Here is an 18,025-nt window from a genome sequence, read left to right as displayed (position 1 = left end):
GTCTCTATATAACCATGATTGTTTAGAGTAAAGTACACTCTCTCTGTAACCATGGCATCCGGATGTAGGCACTTAGGAGCTTGGCAATTCTCCTTGGGCTTAGCTTAAACAAGCTGTCACTTTCAATTTGAATTGTGCAGCACCAGTAAAATGCTGTGATATTTTCAGACCCTTTAGACAGAGAGCTGAATCTGTGTCACCTGTGTGGAAGTACATTTAAGGGATCAAACACACTTTTATTCAAGTAGTTTAGTTGCAAAATCTGCACAAATGTGCACCTTTTCTTGCATCATTCAGTTTGAAAGAGAAAGTGGGATGAAAGTTATTAAATTGTAAGCAGTGTCACATTGTTCGCTCTCTCCATGGTGCTTTCTTGTGTTGTGTGTTTTGCATGTTGGTTGTTTTACGGCGTGAAAACACAGTTCACTAGAGGGGAAAGAAAATAGAAAAACAAACTCCCACTGACACTGGGGTTGGAGTCAATCACCATTTTTGGGAGGTTAACTCGAGTATACTCACTCATTTTGGTATGAAAGTGATTACACAGGGAAAGAAAGCCAGCACTTCACACCCACCATGTGAACACATCATCTCCAACAAAAGCAGACTCACAGTGGGTGGGGCCATCTGCTGGTTTGGAAGAGTCACATCCACACACACTGTCTCCTCTCTCACCCCGGGTGATCCGCACACGTTTCCACGCACAGTTTGTCTGATCTATGATTGTAGTTCCACTACTGTCCTTGTCCCACACCAAAACAACTTCAGCTTGTGACCAGTTCAGTGTACCATGTCTAGAATGGCCACCATGTCTTATGCGGCTGACGTTTGCCCGTTTTTGAAGGATACACACAGCAGAGGCTATCCTAGAAATCTTTGCACGCCAGCGACAGAGGCTTTTTCTTTCTTTTTTTTTGGGGTAAAACTTTATTAAAACAACACGAGAATGGGTTAGGTGGAGCGCGGATAAATATAAATAAATAAATAAATAAAATAAAGTCCAAAATAAACAAGCTATAATCATAGATATAATTTTTAAGCTTTTTGTCCAAGTAATTTCAGCTGATTCTTCACATTGTTTCATTTTTTTTTCTCCATGTATTAAAGCGAAGCGTTAAGAAACCTTTTCTTACATATTTTTGTTACACTATGGTTGTAGAATTATTGTCTTATTTCTGTACAAATTAAAATCCTATTCCAGGTTAGTGACAAGGACAATCGTTTGTCTCTCAGTATGAGACACATCACATTTACTCCAGTGTTACATGAAATATTTACAAAATAATAATAAACTGGTACGACACAAAAGATCACTAAATACTACTTGAACTATATTTTAGATATGTTTATTTTACATAGATATGTGTAAATATACCCGATTTATGAGCGGTTTTGGCTGATTAGAGCTTAAATCAACAGTCAGACTTCGTGATTCAGGACTTTGAACTGTAGAGGGCAGCGTTTAGCCTCTTGGTGTACGACCTGACAGAGAATCACTTCACGTCATAGGATCCTTAAATGTTATCAGTTTAAAACATAAGAGATTTAATCTTCAAGTTCAGCCACATTAAAATCATTTCACCCATATTTTACAAACTGGACCTTTAATTTTCTCAGACCATATATTTGTTCTCCTCATCAATCTCATCAAAGTTTTACATATACATATCAACCATAGACATACATGCATTATCTGGGTGTGTTATTCTGACTGACGTTGGACAAACACAATAAACTTTTTAACATCATGTAAATGTACTGTTTGTTTGTGTGTGTGTGTGTGTGTGTGTGTGTGTGTGTGTGTGCAGAAGGACTCCCACACTGTGTACCTGGAGCAGGAGCTGGAGAGTCTGAAGGTGGTGCTAGAGATCAAGAACAACCAGCTGCACCAGAAGGAGAAGAAGCTCATGGAGATGGACAAACTGGTGTGGATCAAGCTTTTTTTTTGGAGACTAAGGGGCCCACAGTAGTCTGAAGTGCTTGTTCAGGTTTTTTGAAGCATGGTTTGTGTGAGGCGTGAGATAGTGACTGAGCAGAGAGAGAAGTCCCTGCAAATAGAACCATGCTTTATCTCGCTTTTAAAACGGTCTCTTGTGACAGTAAACTAAGGTTTGTTTCGCTTCCTCTGTCCACAAAGAAAATCTGTGATTTTACATCATAGCACACAGAGGTTGTTAGTCTACTGCTGCGTTTGGAATTAAGTTTAAAGGTGTTCCTTTGTGGCTTTTGTGATTTTGGCGTTTGACATCCTTCTTTCAGGTACTGAACACTTACATGATTTTCTTCATGGGCTTTGGTGTGGGAGAGTGAGTGGTTTACAAACTGCATTTTTCAGTTGGAAAAGGCCAACTGGAGGTGTGCCAGAGACCTCCAAGGTTAAAAGATATTTCAATAACACTTCAATTCCACCATTAAGCCAACCTCCTAAAACACAATGCCAAAGACAATTGCACAGGAAACCAGGAACTTAACAAAATAAGAGTATGAAACCATAACATGGTCTCCAGCTGGTTCTCAGTGCAGGTGTCTTATACACCTCTTATACTTATATAAATTAACCGTGAGTGTGAGAGTGGGTGGTTGTTTGTCTCTGTGTCCCTGTGATGGACTGACGAACTGTCCAGTGTGTGACTCCGCCTATTGCCCTCTGTTAGCTGTCAGCTGAGATTGACGCAGCATCCTCATGTGGAGGATGAAGCGGTGGAAGATGGATGGATGTAAACTTGAATAAGATAATGAAACACAATATATGGAGCACATGTTGAACCTACTGTGTCTGTGTGTTTGTGTTGCAGGTGGAGACAAACGTGAAACTGGAAGAGTGTCTGACCAAGGTCCAGCAGGAGAACGAGGACTACAAGGCCAGGATGGACAAACACGCGGCTCTCTCCAAGTAATTACTCCTGCTGTGTGTGTGTGTGTGTGTGTGAACGTGTGTGTGTGTACATGTGTGTACACGTGTGTGGGCATGCGCTGAAACAGTCAGCCATGCCTCTGCAGAGGCGTTGTCTGGTCATCTGTTCTCGCAGCACAACTTTTCAACATCAATCCTCCACTTCAGTCAATTTTCTCACACAAACCTATGAGGACTCACACTGTGGAACTACACTGTGGACATTGTGTGTCCGTTTGAAGTACATTTACACATCATTCATATGTGGGAAGTAAATATCTCATACCTGTGATGTATGTGGAGATACAGACCTCTGGCACACATTCACCTCACTGGTCTGACCTGTCTGTCCCATTTGACTTTCTTTTAAAATCTTAATTTTTGAGACCTCTTCTGATTATTAAAGATGATCATTAGTGTTCCATTTCATATTAATTTTCCCGTTCCTTTCATGTGTGTTCTTCCTCTTGTCTCAAAGCAAAAAGAAAACAATGTTCTTCCTTAAGAAATATGAATTAAAGTTAAGGTCTTTGAGTGGGGTTGTATTCTTAGTCACTTTGGATTTCAATGCATTCACTTCTTGCTCTATCAAGAATATATATAATATATGCATAGGTGCAATTACAGTGACTGTGTGTCTCAGGTTGTGTGTGTGTGTGTTGTCTCTCCAGTAGCTTCAGTGTGTCTCCCTACACTGTCACAGCTCTCTGTCTCCCCCTGCAGGCAGCTGTCCAGTGAACAGGCAAAACTCCAGCAGACGCTGCAGAAGGAGTCAAAGGTCAACAAGCGTCTATCCATGGAGAACGAGGAGCTGCTGTGGAAGCTGCACAATGGTGACCTGCTGGCCAGTCCCCGCCGCCTCTCACCCACCTCACCCTTCAACTCACCCAGGAACTCTGCCTCCTTCCCCACAGCTGCACCCTTATCTCCCAGATAACCTGACAGAAACAGCCCCCTTCTCTGTCCTCTCTTCTGACCTCTCCACATCACCTTCTTAAGACTTGAAAGGACAGAAGAGAGAGACACTCGAGCCGCAGCAGTGTTGTTGGATATTAATCATGTGATAGACTTGTACATTTGGAATTAATTGTATAAAAAGATGCTTCTTTTGAAAGCAAGAGGACATTGCAGTGGCACTGATGCACTTAAGTCTGAGCATGGGACTGACCTTGCTCTCTATCAGTCTCTACCAAATGCCTGGTTCACCAACAAACCTTTTTCTCTTCTGGAAACCTAAACAACAGGCACACCTCAGGGTCTGTACATAGTCTCACCCTCGTTATGACTATCCAAACCCTTTTTTTGTTTAATGTTCTTTTGTTGTACAGTTGTATTTCCAGGCTCACCTTGTTCTTTTTGTACGCCTCTTTATTACAGAGGTAGGTGAGAAAAAACAATGTTTGGATTAGTGGTGTGTGTAGGTTTTGTGAAAACGGTGTCGGAGTTGGCAGATTGGTCTTCTTGTTGGATTTGGAATCTTTTGCCTTTTCCCTTCATGTAAAGACAATTTTCCAAAGAGCGACGCTCAATCACTGATCTGCTCTGGATCTCTAGAAGTTTATGAACTTAAGAAACCTGTGGGACTGACCTTGTATTGCTGACATGGACCTTAGAATCAATGGATGCCTGTTCCTCTGTGTAAGCTCCTCAAAACCTCAACCTTAATCTATCTACTATGTGGAATGTATTCTCCTCCTGGGATGTTCAATCTGAGCTGGCAACTTCAGACACACACACACACACACACACACACACACGTGCGCGCTCTGTGTCAGAGCCAAACATGTAGTCAGGGTGGTGATGCCCCTCCCTCCCTATTTCCCTCTTTATTTAAATCTCTCACAAACTAAGTGTACAACGTCTCCACATCCCTTAAAACCACCTGACTCGCAAACAGAAGCTAACGTGGACTAAAAATGTGTGTTGATGTGGGTCACAAACAGAATCACCACACACAAAAAAAAACCCACCCATGATCATTTACAGAGTTAACTCCCACATGCTCCTTAAAGCTGCAGTCGGCAGGATCACTGGAAAAATAGTAGAATGTTGAGATTCACTCTCTGAGGTTGGACAGTTGTTTCACACCTGACAGGTGACGTGAGGTAATCTCTCCTTCTTCTTTGAAACTCTGCGTTTTATTGCACCTTATTCTCTTTTAGATACTTTTTAAAAGGTTTTCTTCAGAGTGTAGGCAACTGTTGCTAATGGTGAAATCATTCCACTAAAGGGACCTGTATGCACAGCAGCCAATAGGGATGCCTGCTCACTATCTGAACTGCCCTGTGATTGGTTAAAACCTCCCGCGATAAGCAAAGTCTTTAAAACAGAGCCCAGAGTAGGTGTAGAAGTGTTTGATTCATTGATTTTCACTATACTTAAAGTGTATTCGATCCTGTCCACTGTAGCTTTTATTGGCAGACACTGATATCAACAAACTCATTCTAAGCCTCAGATGTACCCATAACGCCTCAAGGGTTCCATGTTCTGTTTACTTTTGGACACAGAATAAATATGATATATGATTTAAAACAACAGTGTTTTATTTCAAATATTGAAATCCAGTTGATGATAAAAGCCCTGACTTTCACAAGTGTGTTTGCTGTATTTAAAACACATTAACCTATTTGTCTGCTGCGTCGCTGTCATGTTGTCCCAGGAGAGGAGCGATGACCGGCGGTGGGCCCTCCAGGTCGGCGGCTCGCACCATCATGACCACAGATTTGATGGAGTACCACCAACCGTGCCATGTGTACCACACCACCCCATCATCGGTCATGGCTTGGTACGGCCCGTTGTAGTAGTGACCATTTAGATTGCCTGAATCACACCTGTGTAGTAAGAGAGGGAATATTAGAATTTTAGAACTTTTGTTTCACTCTATGATCTTGTTTAAACTTGTTTTAATTTTTATATTGGCTAGAATATTTAAAACTAGCTTGATAATCTACGGTCACTTTAAGATTGTAATGTACCTTAAAACAAGGAAAACCAAGAAGTGTTAATTTAGTTTAAGGTTAACTTAAAATATATCTTTTTATACTTAAATAGGCTGAATTTAAGACAACTTTAATACACACCAGCAGTGAACAAACATACCAGGAACAGGATTTAATGCAACTTATTGCTTTAATTAGTTGAACTGGTAATTTCAGTAAAGTAAGCTGCAATATTTAATTAAGGTTATTTTTGGGAGGCAAATCTTTCTTCTTTTTAGGCAAATAATAAGAAATAATAAGATCAAATCAATGCTTACAGTGCAGACACTGTGTGATTTACAGTGGTATCGTCTGATTCATGTAAAATGAAATCCAAACTGGAGCAGATCAGAGGACACCATCTGAGGACAAACTGTGTTCCTGCAGCTCAGGAATGTGGACACATGCGTCTCCAAACCACCTCTGAATAGGATTTCTGTGAATGGACCTGAGGACGTGTCAGGACCAATATTTCTGTTACCTGCTGAACCACCAGCCTGACTTTGAGTGTCCGATACAATGGGCGTCGCTGTTGTTGAGTAGATCGTAGGTGCTGAATTTGACCCCACCTGACCCCGAACCTGGCTGCCCAGCAGGGGAGGAGTCGTGAGTGTCAGAGAGGGCGTCGCCTGCATTCCCACTGTACTCGCCCACATGCAACTGGAACTGGTCCTTTTATGTGGAAGACAACACCAAAGTGTTTGAGTTCGTCTTTGACCGGATAAACATTTATTCAAACAGATTATAAATATAATCATTATAACATAGTGTCTGACTAATTGTGGTTGTGAGAGCATTGTTTCTCACTGTCAGTAATAATGGAATAAAATTATTTTAATGTCAAGTAAGAAATTATACCTTTTATGTTATTTTAAAATTTTAGTTTTTTATATACTATACTTAAATTTAATAAGTGCTATCTGTTTTTCATGTTCATGTCTGCAAAGGATGGGCAGCGCTGATGAGGTTTATCTCTGAGTCAGAGCAGCTCGATGGCAGTGAATGCATGGATGAGGAACGTGGAGGTTTTGGGAGGAAAAGGAAGACGAGTGGAGAATAACATGGAAAAAGAAAGACAGCTAACAGACAGACAGATCTAAAGTCCTTGTTTCGTGGGAATCAAGTGTGTACTTGACACAGAGCTGTGACTGACTGGACGATGGTCACCTCTTTAGTTTCTTAAGTCATTGTTTCAGCAATAAAGGCAACAAAAAGAGATCACTAGTCAAAATAAGACCTGTGCTGTTATGGGAATGTAAGAAAAGACAAGGTTAAAGGGAAAGTTTAGGTTTCTCACTGTTAGGAAACTGAAGCTTTTTCAACCTCTCACTCCCTCACACCAAAGTCATATCACAGCACACGAGAGTTGTTGATTCACTGCTGCCACTATCTGTTCATTCAAATGTGTTATTGTGTCGGCTCCTGTGTCCCTGTGAGATGAAAACGGTCATTAAGTAACAAACATATTGTAGCGGGCCATGTGTTACTATTCACTGTTGTTAAGTGTCAAGTTCAGATTTAGAGTAAAAGTTAAGTTAAAGTTAAAGTGTGATTGGCAGAGAGTCAGGGAGTCTGTCATTGACTGCAGTAAGAGGTTTTTGAAGAACAGACACGGGATCCCATTCAATGTACTGATTTCATCCTGTCACAATCCTGTGTTTCTTCATGACTATTTTCAGCGGCAGTGCTGTTGTGTCCATGTGGATGCCATGGTGGAAGTCATATAGCTTTAAATTCAATGGCCTAACAATCAATTAAGCTTATCAATTTGTGTCTTTTGGAGCTCAGCTGTGTTGCTTATGAGTGCTCAGATATCTAGAAGCCGGCCCACCACTGCTGAATGTTGATAATCACAAGCTACAAAACCTGGAATATGGGGTCAACTTTATTTTTGCAGTCACTTGTGACACGATTTAGAGCATTTCTTACTTTCCTTTGTCTGTCTTACCTTCTCATCGTCAACTTTGAAGTTCTTGTACTCTGCGAATCTCTGATTGCCGTCAAAGTCCTCCATGTCAATGCGCAAGTCGTACTTTCCTACAAGACACAGTGTTACATGTACAGCATGTTAAGCACATCTACAGATTCTCCTCCTCATACTATAGAAAAAAAGTTTTTTTGGGTCCCCAAACAAATTTGCTAAATATTCCCAACCTTTTACCTCATGTGATTCATGTGTATATGTTTTAAACAACATTCATGCAGATACATCCAGCAGATATGGGCAGTCCATGGTCAAGTGAAAAGGGAACTTGTAACTGCAGGGTTGCCAGTTTGAAAAAAAGGGCACATTCTTGTGCTTTCTTGGCTCAGAAAGCCCTTTAAAGTTGTGTGGACCAGCCAAAATGTCCCTACAAATCGTCCTCACAGCCTACTGCAGACATGCACACACACACACACACACATGCAGGTGCACACACCTTGGGAGGTGAGATAGTGTAGCGGTTCATTGCCCAGCCAGAATTCTCCATCAGGTGAGTAGAGGTCTCCAAAGCCGTGTTTGTACTCTACCCACGCTCTGTACAGAGTGCACATTCATTTTAAATTTGTATCGTTAGAATCCTTGACACAAAGTATAACATTTTTTTACGTGCGAAAAAACAGACACACACCTGTCAAAGTTCTCTTTGCCATCTCTCCTTCTCTGGAAGACAGTCCATCCACCTCCAGTGCTCATGTCACAGTAAACACTGAGTGCAGTGGGAGAGCCGTCTGGACGAATCACATAGAGCCCACTGGCCACATTACCACCTGCAAACACCTCAGAGCAGTCTGCACATATAAAGCACATAAAACACAGTTTGGTTTGACAATATCTGCTTTTGTGTAGGATGAGTTGTTCATATACACACAGCTGGCACTGGCCAACAACAACAGGTTATGCTAAACCGTGCTAGCATTTGTGATGCATGCCACTATATGACTTTAAAGGGATAGTTTCGAGTTCTTTAAAGAACTGTTGTAGGATGTGCTGACCACTGTGTAAAGGCCCTGGTATACTTCCGCAAAGATGCAGCACGCGCCACATCATTTGCTGTTGTTCTCCACCATGTCCTCAGCTAAAATTCTACCTCTTCAGCTGCTGGATATACATACAAGTGACGTACAATACAAAAATGCAACAGAATACAACTTCATCTTTCAGCTTTCCCTTTAGGGGGGCGCCATAGCAGATCATCTGCCTCCACCTGGGCCTGTCCCGTGTGTCATCTTCTGTTACACCATCTGTCCTCATCAACTTCACTCTCTTACTTTATCTCCAAATGGTTCAACCCGAGCTGTCTATACTGCCACTGTGTCCAAGCCACACATCATAGCATCAATAATGAGCTAAAGGGGAAAAGGCAGCAAATATCTCTGTTGCTGGGTTAGTTATTATTTCTCTCTTAGAAATATGAGTAGAACTATAGTGGCAAGGAAGTAGATAGCACACAACTTGGTGAAAGCAGATACACCGACACAAGATCTCACATAAAAATCCAGTCCCACCTCTGTACAGGTTGCTGGGTCCCAGGTGTGAGTTGGGGATGTGCTCCAGCTGCTCGGCCTGCCTGTTGTGGAGGTCCCGGATGTAACGGTGCTGGTCATTGATCACACTTATCAGGTCCTGGATCTCAGTCTCCAAACGGACCACCTTCTCCTCACACGGCACAGGAGCCTGGACAGACACAACAATTGTGGACGTGTCTCACTTTAACAATCGTTATATACAAACCATCCACAAATTACAAACATGTTACAACTGGATAAAACTTTTGCAAAGAGTAAATGCTACATGTATGTGGTAGATAGTCCTCTCGATAGAGAAGTAGCAGTTTAAGAGGTGATCTAATAACTAGGGATGAGCCAATGTGATACCAAGTATGGATATCAATGCTGCTCAATTGCTCAATCTGATAAAAGACAGATAAAAATGTAAAAAATGTAATACAATCCAAAAACCCTATACATCACAAGCTTCACGCTACACAGAATGTAAACATGTATAACTAAAACCCAGCAACAGCATTTTAACTGAGTCATGTTGTGAGGCTTTTTATTTCATCTTTATGGGAAAAGATTATTTGTTCTCAGTTGGAGAATTGTCTTTGAAATGACTGTTAGGGAGGAAATGCATCAGTACAAATGTGTTGTCCACAGCTTTGTAGTTTAAAAGGTGCAAAATGACATTTGTATTGGTACTGGACACAAAAAAGTGATATCGAGCCATAGTAATAACTGTCGCCTGTTTATGTCAATCAAAACAGCAAAAAAGCACAGAAACCAATACACGACAACATTATAACAATGTATAAATGCATTAATGCAAAAAGTATACGGTATGTCTGACAGAGATGAGGGAAAGCGCATTGTTAACTATCTAAACTCAATCATCGATCTACGATATAAATGATTCTTCCATGTTAGGTCTGAGTTTAGCTGTTGTTGCTTTAGTGTTAAAAAAATGTTAAAATTTTTTGGAACCTTTGGAAACTGAATTTCCATCGACCACAAAATAATTTCACCTCCCTTTCTCACAATCTTGAAACGTGCAAATAAAACTAAATGGCTAGATAGAAATGACAGAATTGATGATGACTTCTTACTGCAATGCATGCGCCCAGGTGTAGAAGAACGATCACGGATGTCCTCAGAGGTCCCATATTCTATGATGTGATGATGATCAGCGTGTGACCCCGACTGCTACACTCTTCTGTCACTTTGTCGCTCTGTCCCATTCACTTCTCCTCCTCTCTCTTGAGTCCTGTGTGGCTGTTGGATGTTGCAGTATCACTATCATGTTGCACTGTCTCACCGTGCCTTTGTATGGCACGACACAGTCTATGAACAAGGCTCCATCTTGTGGAATAAACACCTTCAATAACTTCTCCTTATGGAGTCAGGGTGTGATTATAGTATTTAAGAGTAATGCAGAGTAGTAGCTTTTTTCTCAACAAGGCGGGAGGTTTTTCCCACATATGCGTTAGTGTTGGCCCTGTGAGGACATAAGAGGATGAGGCTGCGGAGATGAAAGGATGAGAAGAGGATGAAGGAGCTTTTTATGATGGTGGTAGTTCAATATTATGGATGCAAGCCACTGGGCCACATAGAAGAAGAAGAAGGAGGTAAGAGGATGGGACGGAGGAGAGGAGGGGATGAGAAGGCTTTTTGGTCTTCCAAACAAATCCTTTCGCAAACTTCAACCAGTCCAGAACTGTTGCATGTATCATCACTCCCTCTTTTCATCACATCACTCCTGTTCTGCAGCAGCTCCATTGGTTGCCAATCACATTTCGCATTAATTAGAAAATTCTGCTTCTCACTTTTAAGGTGATTCATAACCTTGCTCCAGAGATCAGTACATTTCTGATCTCTTACATATGCCCACACACCGGTCGTCTCACTGTTCCCCCGTCCGTCTGACCACTGTCAGCCTTCTGTTACTCTGCCTCCCCTTCCCAACCATAACACTCATTCTCTTTCCCCCTTTAAATCCTGTCTGAAATGTATTATTATTATTATCGTTATTGTTATTAAAAGGGGTTAAAGCTCCTAAAGCTGTGTGCTGATTACTGATCCCACTGCAAACACAGAAAATAGCGTCAGAAGATGATTGCACAAGCAGAAATGCAAAACAATTATAGTTAAAAAAAGAAAAAAGAAATATACATTCTGTCATAAGTGAATCAGGACAGAAGAGTACATTAAGATATAATTCGTAAGAGTGAGAAAGGATTTGACTCCTGACTCCAATTAAATTATTAAGATCAAATACACAACGTATAATCCATGTGATGAAGGGAGTCCACAGGTAATAAAAATGAGAAAAATTAAAACAGATCAAAGTAACATATCTATATTTTATTTTATGATAAATTTAGCCTTGCTGCTAATACTGCAACCCTTGATATTGCATGCAGCCTGGTTACCATTGATTTGAAGGTAAAACATTTTAATTCTCAATTAAATGTTCCATGATCATTTTTGTAACAGTTTAAATGTTGATTAAATTTAAGTTAACATTTCTGGAAGAAACAAAGAAAGCCTTGGTAGTTATAGACAATTTAACTGTAATGGATGGACGTCCTCTGATGGGTCAAGAGGACGTCGATCAAGGATTCAGGTGTGAAGTGACATCACACACCCATCAAAGGCATTTTGCATATAATAAAAGAAAAAAGGAATTCTTCCGATTCCAGCATGCTGAACAATTCCTGTGAGATCAAGGCACAGTTCAAAAACACTTGGTAACCCACCTATTCTGTCTTGCTGCAAGTTAAACAACAACAACAACAACAACAACAACAACAACATTCTGCAATCCATCTTGCATTTTGTAGCAAAACAAAAAAAACATATTTACAAAAAGGACATACAATACTTTGACTTAAACAACATGAGATGTAGTGATGTATATGTCGTGTACCACCACCACAGAACAGATCTGTCTCTAGACAAGCTACAGCATCAGGCACATGTCCGTGCTTTCTTCAACATGACGGTCTACCACGTTCTCCAGAGGGCTGGCGCACTGAAGCACCTCTCTGATGTGGACAGAGCCAGACACGTGAACCGTCTGGTGGACCTCTTAGACGAGGAACGTGTTCATGAGGGCTACATACCGAAGCTCAATAAAGCTAAGTTTGTGGCTAAGGACGTTGTTACAGAGCTCCAGGAGAGGTATGGTAAAAAGCTGCCACACAAGATGCTGAAGGAGTATGAGCTGGAGGAGGTCGTCATCGTCTTCTGCTTACAGAAACACATTAACAAGCTGTTTGACCAGACAACAAAGAAGAAGTGCTCTTCCCCTCCCTGGATCTGGTTTCGGTCTTTCCTGAGGAGATAGTTCTGGACTTTAGCAAAGCTGGCAGAGCATTGTAGTTTAAACCAACTCCGTCCAAAATGAGGACACAAGATTCTAACTTAAAGGTTTAGTGAACTTTATTGAATGAATGAAAAAAGGGGGATTTACAAGTGTGGGATTGGAGGACAGCTTCTCTTCACACAGCGCTGTTCTGCTCTGCGCTATGGCTGCAAGGCATTATGGGAATAAATTCCTGGCCTGTAAATATGATTACATTCGTTCCTAATATGCACTAAGAAATATCAAACGAAATGCAAAGTCTTGTTTTTAACCTCTAATCTCCTATTTTTATGTGAATGATTAACATTAAAATCTTTTAAATAAACAATCTCTACTTCAGCACAGGGTGCATCATCCACTGCTTATAACTAGTACTACTTGTTTATTAGTACTTGTTTTGAAATTAAATTACAATTTGAAACAGCACGATTAGCAAATGCCTTTTTTTAATCATTCTTTTTTTGACTGTTGTCAAAACAGTCAAAAAAAGATTCTCTGCCGTATTTAAAAAAAATGCTATTATGACGTGTCATTATGCCGATTGTTTCATGCTGATAATTAATCGGTTGTTTAATAATGTATCACATGAGTAATGCTGCTGATAAAACTCACTGTCATGTGTGAATGACAAAACTTGGGGAATGAAGTATTGACTGTGACGCTATTGATTTAGCAACTAGCTGAGAGCTAGCACATCATCATCATTCAGCAACAGACTGATCCATCCACACTACACCACAGAGCCACTTAAATGTATTTTATTTTATTTGATATAAGAAATGTGCCTATGTAGGATGTATCAATATTTGATCCTCTTAAATATATTACCTTTCTTGTTTTCATTTCGTTAAAAAGTGATTGTCGTCTAACCAGAAAGTCCCAACAATTTATTCAATAGCCACCAGAGGGCGATATTAAGTCAAGTCTCTGTTTGAAAGAAGCATTCTTCATTCTTCATTCACTAACGCTGCATTGTTAAATCAGATGAATTCAAAGCATGTACTGTAGTTCCATCATCCATACAGTACAGGAATAAAATGGATCACTTGTAGTTTTACTTTAAAAGGTCTACTGCAATGCAATGTGAAGAAACACACAATAAAACGTTGAACTTCATAACTGTCTTTCTAAAACATCTATTGAAAACAAACCAAACATAGAGCAACTGCAAACATGAGGATTGATATCCTCATCCTAGGTCACATTTTTTGAGCAGCATGCTGGTTTATTGAGACACTGTCCTAATTTGCGTGAACTGAGCCATCACTAATTTGATCACTAACGCAAAGGAGCCACAAGCTGTGCCTCAATCTTCTAAAGTGTTGTAGCTCTACGACCGGCTGTTACGATAGTCTGGGACTACATAATTCTTACTTTATTATCATGTAGCTCCAGCCAAGCTTTTAGCTAGGATTTTTTTAGAGGGTGTCCATTTTTGTTTGTTGACACCATCACACAATGGACGGTGAAGGACCCCCCTGGATCCCCCTACAATACTCAATTCTTTAATTCATAACTCTTTGAAACACTATTTCCTGCATTTTGAGGTGCAAATCTTGTGGAATACAGCCAAGTTAAAAAAGCAGCATACACCCGGAGCTCCTGTTTTCTTTTTGGGTGACTTTAACTATTATAAACTGGAGACTGCCTTACCAGGCTCTGAACAATTTGTAAAATGTGACGCAAGAAATAATAAGATTCAAATAAATACTATGGCAATATAAAGTGGGGATATTCAACAAAGCGAGTCCCCCCCTTTCCAACTCAGATCACAACACCATACACCTATTACCATTAACCTTATTGTTAATTTTAGAACAACATACTAACCTACAACTTTTTTGTCAAATTTTGGATGACAAACTAAAGTATGATTCATCATCAGTCATCATCTAACCGCTTTATCCTCCACCAGAGGGTCGCGGGGGGTGCTGTGCCAATCTCAGCTTCATCGGGCGATAGGCGGGGTACACCCTGGACAGTTCACCAGTCCATCGCAGGGCCACACACAGCTAGTGACAAACAACCATTCACTCTCACACTCACTCCTATGGTCAATTGAGAGTGTCCAATTCACCTAATCCCCACATTGCATGTTTTTGGACTGTGGGAGGAAGATGGAGAACCCGGAGAGAACCCACGCACACACGGGGAGAACATGCAAACTCCATGCAGAAAGACCCTTGTTCCAACCGGGGCTCGAACCCGGGTCTTCTCACTGCAACTATTTGGTCAAATGTTGGACGACATTCTAAAGTATGACTTTTTTGTCAAGTTTTGTACGACATACTAAATTCTGGCTTTTTTGTAAATTTTTGGACGACATACTAAAGAATAACTTTTTTGTCAAATATTGGACAACACGAAAGTATGACATTTTTGTCAAATTTTGGATGACACTACAGTATGACTATTTGGTCAAATTTTGCACGACAAAACGAAAGTATGATTTTTCTGTCAATTTTTGGACGACATACTAAAGCATGACTTTTTTGTCAAATGTTGGACGACATGTTAAAGTATCACTTTTTTTGTCAATTTTTGGACGACATACTAATGTATGACTTTTTTGTCAAATTTTTGATGACATACTAGTATGACCTTTCTGTCAAATTTTTGGAAAACATACTAAAGTATGACTTTTTTTGTAAATGTTTTGACGACATATTAACCTATGACTTTTTTTGTCAAATTTTGGACGACATACTAAAGCATGACTTTTTTGTCACATTTTGGATGTCTTACTAAAGTATGACTTCTGTCAAATTTTCGGACAACATACAAAAGTATGACAATTGTGTAAATTTTCGGACAACATACTAAGGTATGACTTTTTTGTCAAATTTTGACCTTTTTCTCAAATTTTGGAGACATACTAAACTATGACTTTTTTGTCAAATTTTGGACAACATACTAAAGTATGACCTTTTTGGCAAATTTTGGACGACATACTAAAGCATGACTTTTTTATCATTTTTAGATTATTTAACCTATGACTTTTTGTCAATTTTGGACGACATACTAAAGTATGACTTTTTGTCAAGTTACTGTATGACATTTTACTAAAGTATGACCTTTTGGCAAATTTTGGACGACTTAAGTATGACTTTTCTGTCAAATTTTTGACCTTTTTGTCAAATTTTGAGTATTTGTCAATTTTACGACGACATACTAAAGTATGACTTTTTTGTATATGTTTGGACAACATATTAACCTATGCCTTTTTTGTCAAATTTTGACCTTTTTGTCAAATTTTGGAAACATACTAAACTAAGCCTTTTTTTGTCAAATTTTGGACGACATACTAAAGTATGTCAAATTTTGGAAACATACTAAACTAAGCCTTTTTTTGTCAAATTTTGGACGACATACTAAAGTATGCCCTTTTTGGCAAATTTTGGACAACATACTGAAGTATGACTTTTTTGCCATTTTTAGATGACATACTAACCTATGACTTTTTTGGCAAATTTTGGACGACATACTTAAGTATGACCTTTTTGGCAAATTTTGGATGACATACTAAACTATGACTTTTTTGTCACATTTTGGACGACTTACTAAAGTATGACATTTCTGTCAAATTTTCGGAAAACATACTAAAGTATGACTTTTTTTGTAAATGTTTTGACGACATATTAACCTATGGCTTTTTTGTCAAATTTTGGACGACATACTAAAGCATGACTTTTTGTCATTTTTAGACGACATACTAAAGTATGACCTTTTTGTCAAATTTTGGATGACATACTAAACTATGACTTTTTTGTCACATTTTGGACGTCTTACTAAAGTATGACTTTTCTGTCAAATTTTCCGACATCATACTAAAGTATGACAATTTTGTAAATTTTCCGACAACACACTAAGGTATGACTTTTTTGTCAAATTTAGGACGACATACTAAACTCAAAGATGACTTTTTGTCAAATTTTGACTTTTTGTCAAATTTTACATATACTAAAGTAATAATTTTTAAGTAAATTTTGGACTATTATACTAAAAGCATGACTTTTTTGTCATTTTAGACTACATACTATGATTTTTGTCAAATTTTGACTCCACATACTAAAGCATGAGTTTTTGTCATTTTTAGACGCATACACAACCCATGACTTTTGTCAAATTTGGACGACATACTAAAGTATGTCACTTTTTGTCAAATTTGGATCTACATACTGAAACATGATCTTTTTTATTTTAGATCTATTATACTAAAGCATGATTCTTTTGTCGTAATTTTGACTCCTTTTTCTCAAATGTTGGAGACATTACTAACTAAGTGAATTTTGTCATTTTAGATCATTAATAAAGCATGACTTTTTGTCACCCTTGACCTTTTTCAAAATGTTGGAGACATACCAACCATGACTTTTTGTCAAAGTTTGGACGACATTACTAAAAGCATGACTTTTTGTCATTTTTGAATCTTAATATAGTAATCCATTTAATTTTTGTCAAATTTTGGACACCATACTAAAGTATGACTTTTTTGTCAAATTTTGGACGACATACTGAAACATGACTTTTTTGTCATTTTTAGATGACATACTAACCTATGCCCTTTTTGGCAAATTTTGGACAACATACTGAAGTATGACTTTTTTGCCATTTTTAGACGACATACTAACCTATGACTTTTTTGTCAAATTTTGGACGACATACTTAAGTATGACCTTTTGGCAAATTTTGATGACATACTAAACTATGACTTTTTGTCACATTTTGACTTACTAAAGTATGACATTTCTGACAAATTTTCGGAAAACATACTAAAGTATGACTTTTTTTGTAAATGTTTTGACGACATATTAACCTATGGCTTTTTTGTCAAATTTTGGACGACATACTAAAGCATGACTTTTTGTCATTTTTAGACGACATACTAAAGTATGACCTTTTTGTCAAATTTTGGATGACATACTAAACTATGACTTCTTTATCAAATTTTGGACGTCTTACTAAAGTATGACTTTTCTGTCAAATTTTGGATTTTCGGACAACATACTAAAGTATAACTATTTACTAAAGTATGACAATCATACTTAAGTATGACTTTTTTGTCAAATTTTGGACGACATAATGTATGACTTTTTTGTCAAATTTTGGACGACGTACTGAAACATGACTTTTTTGTCATTTATAGACGACATACTAACCTATGACTTTTTTCTCTAATTTTGGACATCATACTAAAGTATGACTTTTTTGTCAAATTTTGGACGACATACTAAAGCATGACTTTTTTGTCAAATTTTGGATGACATACTAAACTTATGACTTTTGTCATTTTACGACATACTAATTGAT

At 38.8% G+C, this 18,025-nt stretch overlaps 2 protein-coding genes across 2 annotated transcripts in view; one reads left to right on the top strand and one right to left on the bottom strand.

Annotated features, from left to right (window-relative positions):
• The window catches only part of LOC122771300 (microtubule-associated tumor suppressor 1 homolog), a 61,324-nt gene extending 55,899 nt beyond the window's left edge, over positions 1-5,425 (top strand). Inside the window, exons 18-20 of the mRNA XM_044028791.1 lie at positions 1,809-1,925; positions 2,796-2,893; positions 3,617-5,425. Of these exons, the coding sequence (XP_043884726.1) occupies positions 1,809-1,925; positions 2,796-2,893; positions 3,617-3,830 (429 nt within the window). The 3' untranslated portion in view covers positions 3,831-5,425. The remainder of the gene's footprint in view (positions 1-1,808; positions 1,926-2,795; positions 2,894-3,616) is intronic.
• Positions 5,426-5,461: 36 nt separating this feature from the next.
• Positions 5,462-10,514, bottom strand: LOC122770967 (fibrinogen-like protein 1). Its single transcript, XM_044028204.1, has 7 exons — positions 10,458-10,514; positions 9,361-9,529; positions 8,484-8,643; positions 8,292-8,389; positions 7,820-7,908; positions 6,353-6,543; positions 5,462-5,724 (listed from the first exon to the last, which is right to left on the bottom strand). Exons 1-7 carry the CDS (start codon positions 10,512-10,514, stop codon positions 5,517-5,519), a joined length of 972 nt encoding a protein of 323 aa, XP_043884139.1. The 3' UTR covers positions 5,462-5,516.
• Between the last annotated feature and the right edge of the window lie 7,511 nt (positions 10,515-18,025).

The sequence above is a fragment of the Solea senegalensis genome, linkage group LG6 (assembly GCF_019176455.1).
Source record: "Solea senegalensis isolate Sse05_10M linkage group LG6, IFAPA_SoseM_1, whole genome shotgun sequence".
NCBI lineage: Eukaryota > Metazoa > Chordata > Actinopteri > Pleuronectiformes > Soleidae > Solea > Solea senegalensis.
Note: the sequence above shows the minus strand (reverse complement) of the source record. Positions and strands in the feature narration are given on the sequence as shown.

Bases quoted from the DNA above. Each gene is read 5' to 3' on its own strand.
- LOC122770967 (XM_044028204.1), bottom strand. From the start codon at position 10,514: ATGGGACCTCTGAGGACATCCGTGATCGTTCTTCTACACCTGGGCGCA. The intron at 7,909-8,291 runs GTGTGTGCACCT...TGTGTCTTGTAG, and splicing joins ACACTATCTCACCTCCCAAG to GAAAGTACGACTTGCGCATT. The intron at 6,544-7,819 runs GTAAGACAGACA...TCCACATAAAAG, and splicing joins TCAAAGTTGACGATGAGAAG to GACCAGTTCCAGTTGCATGT.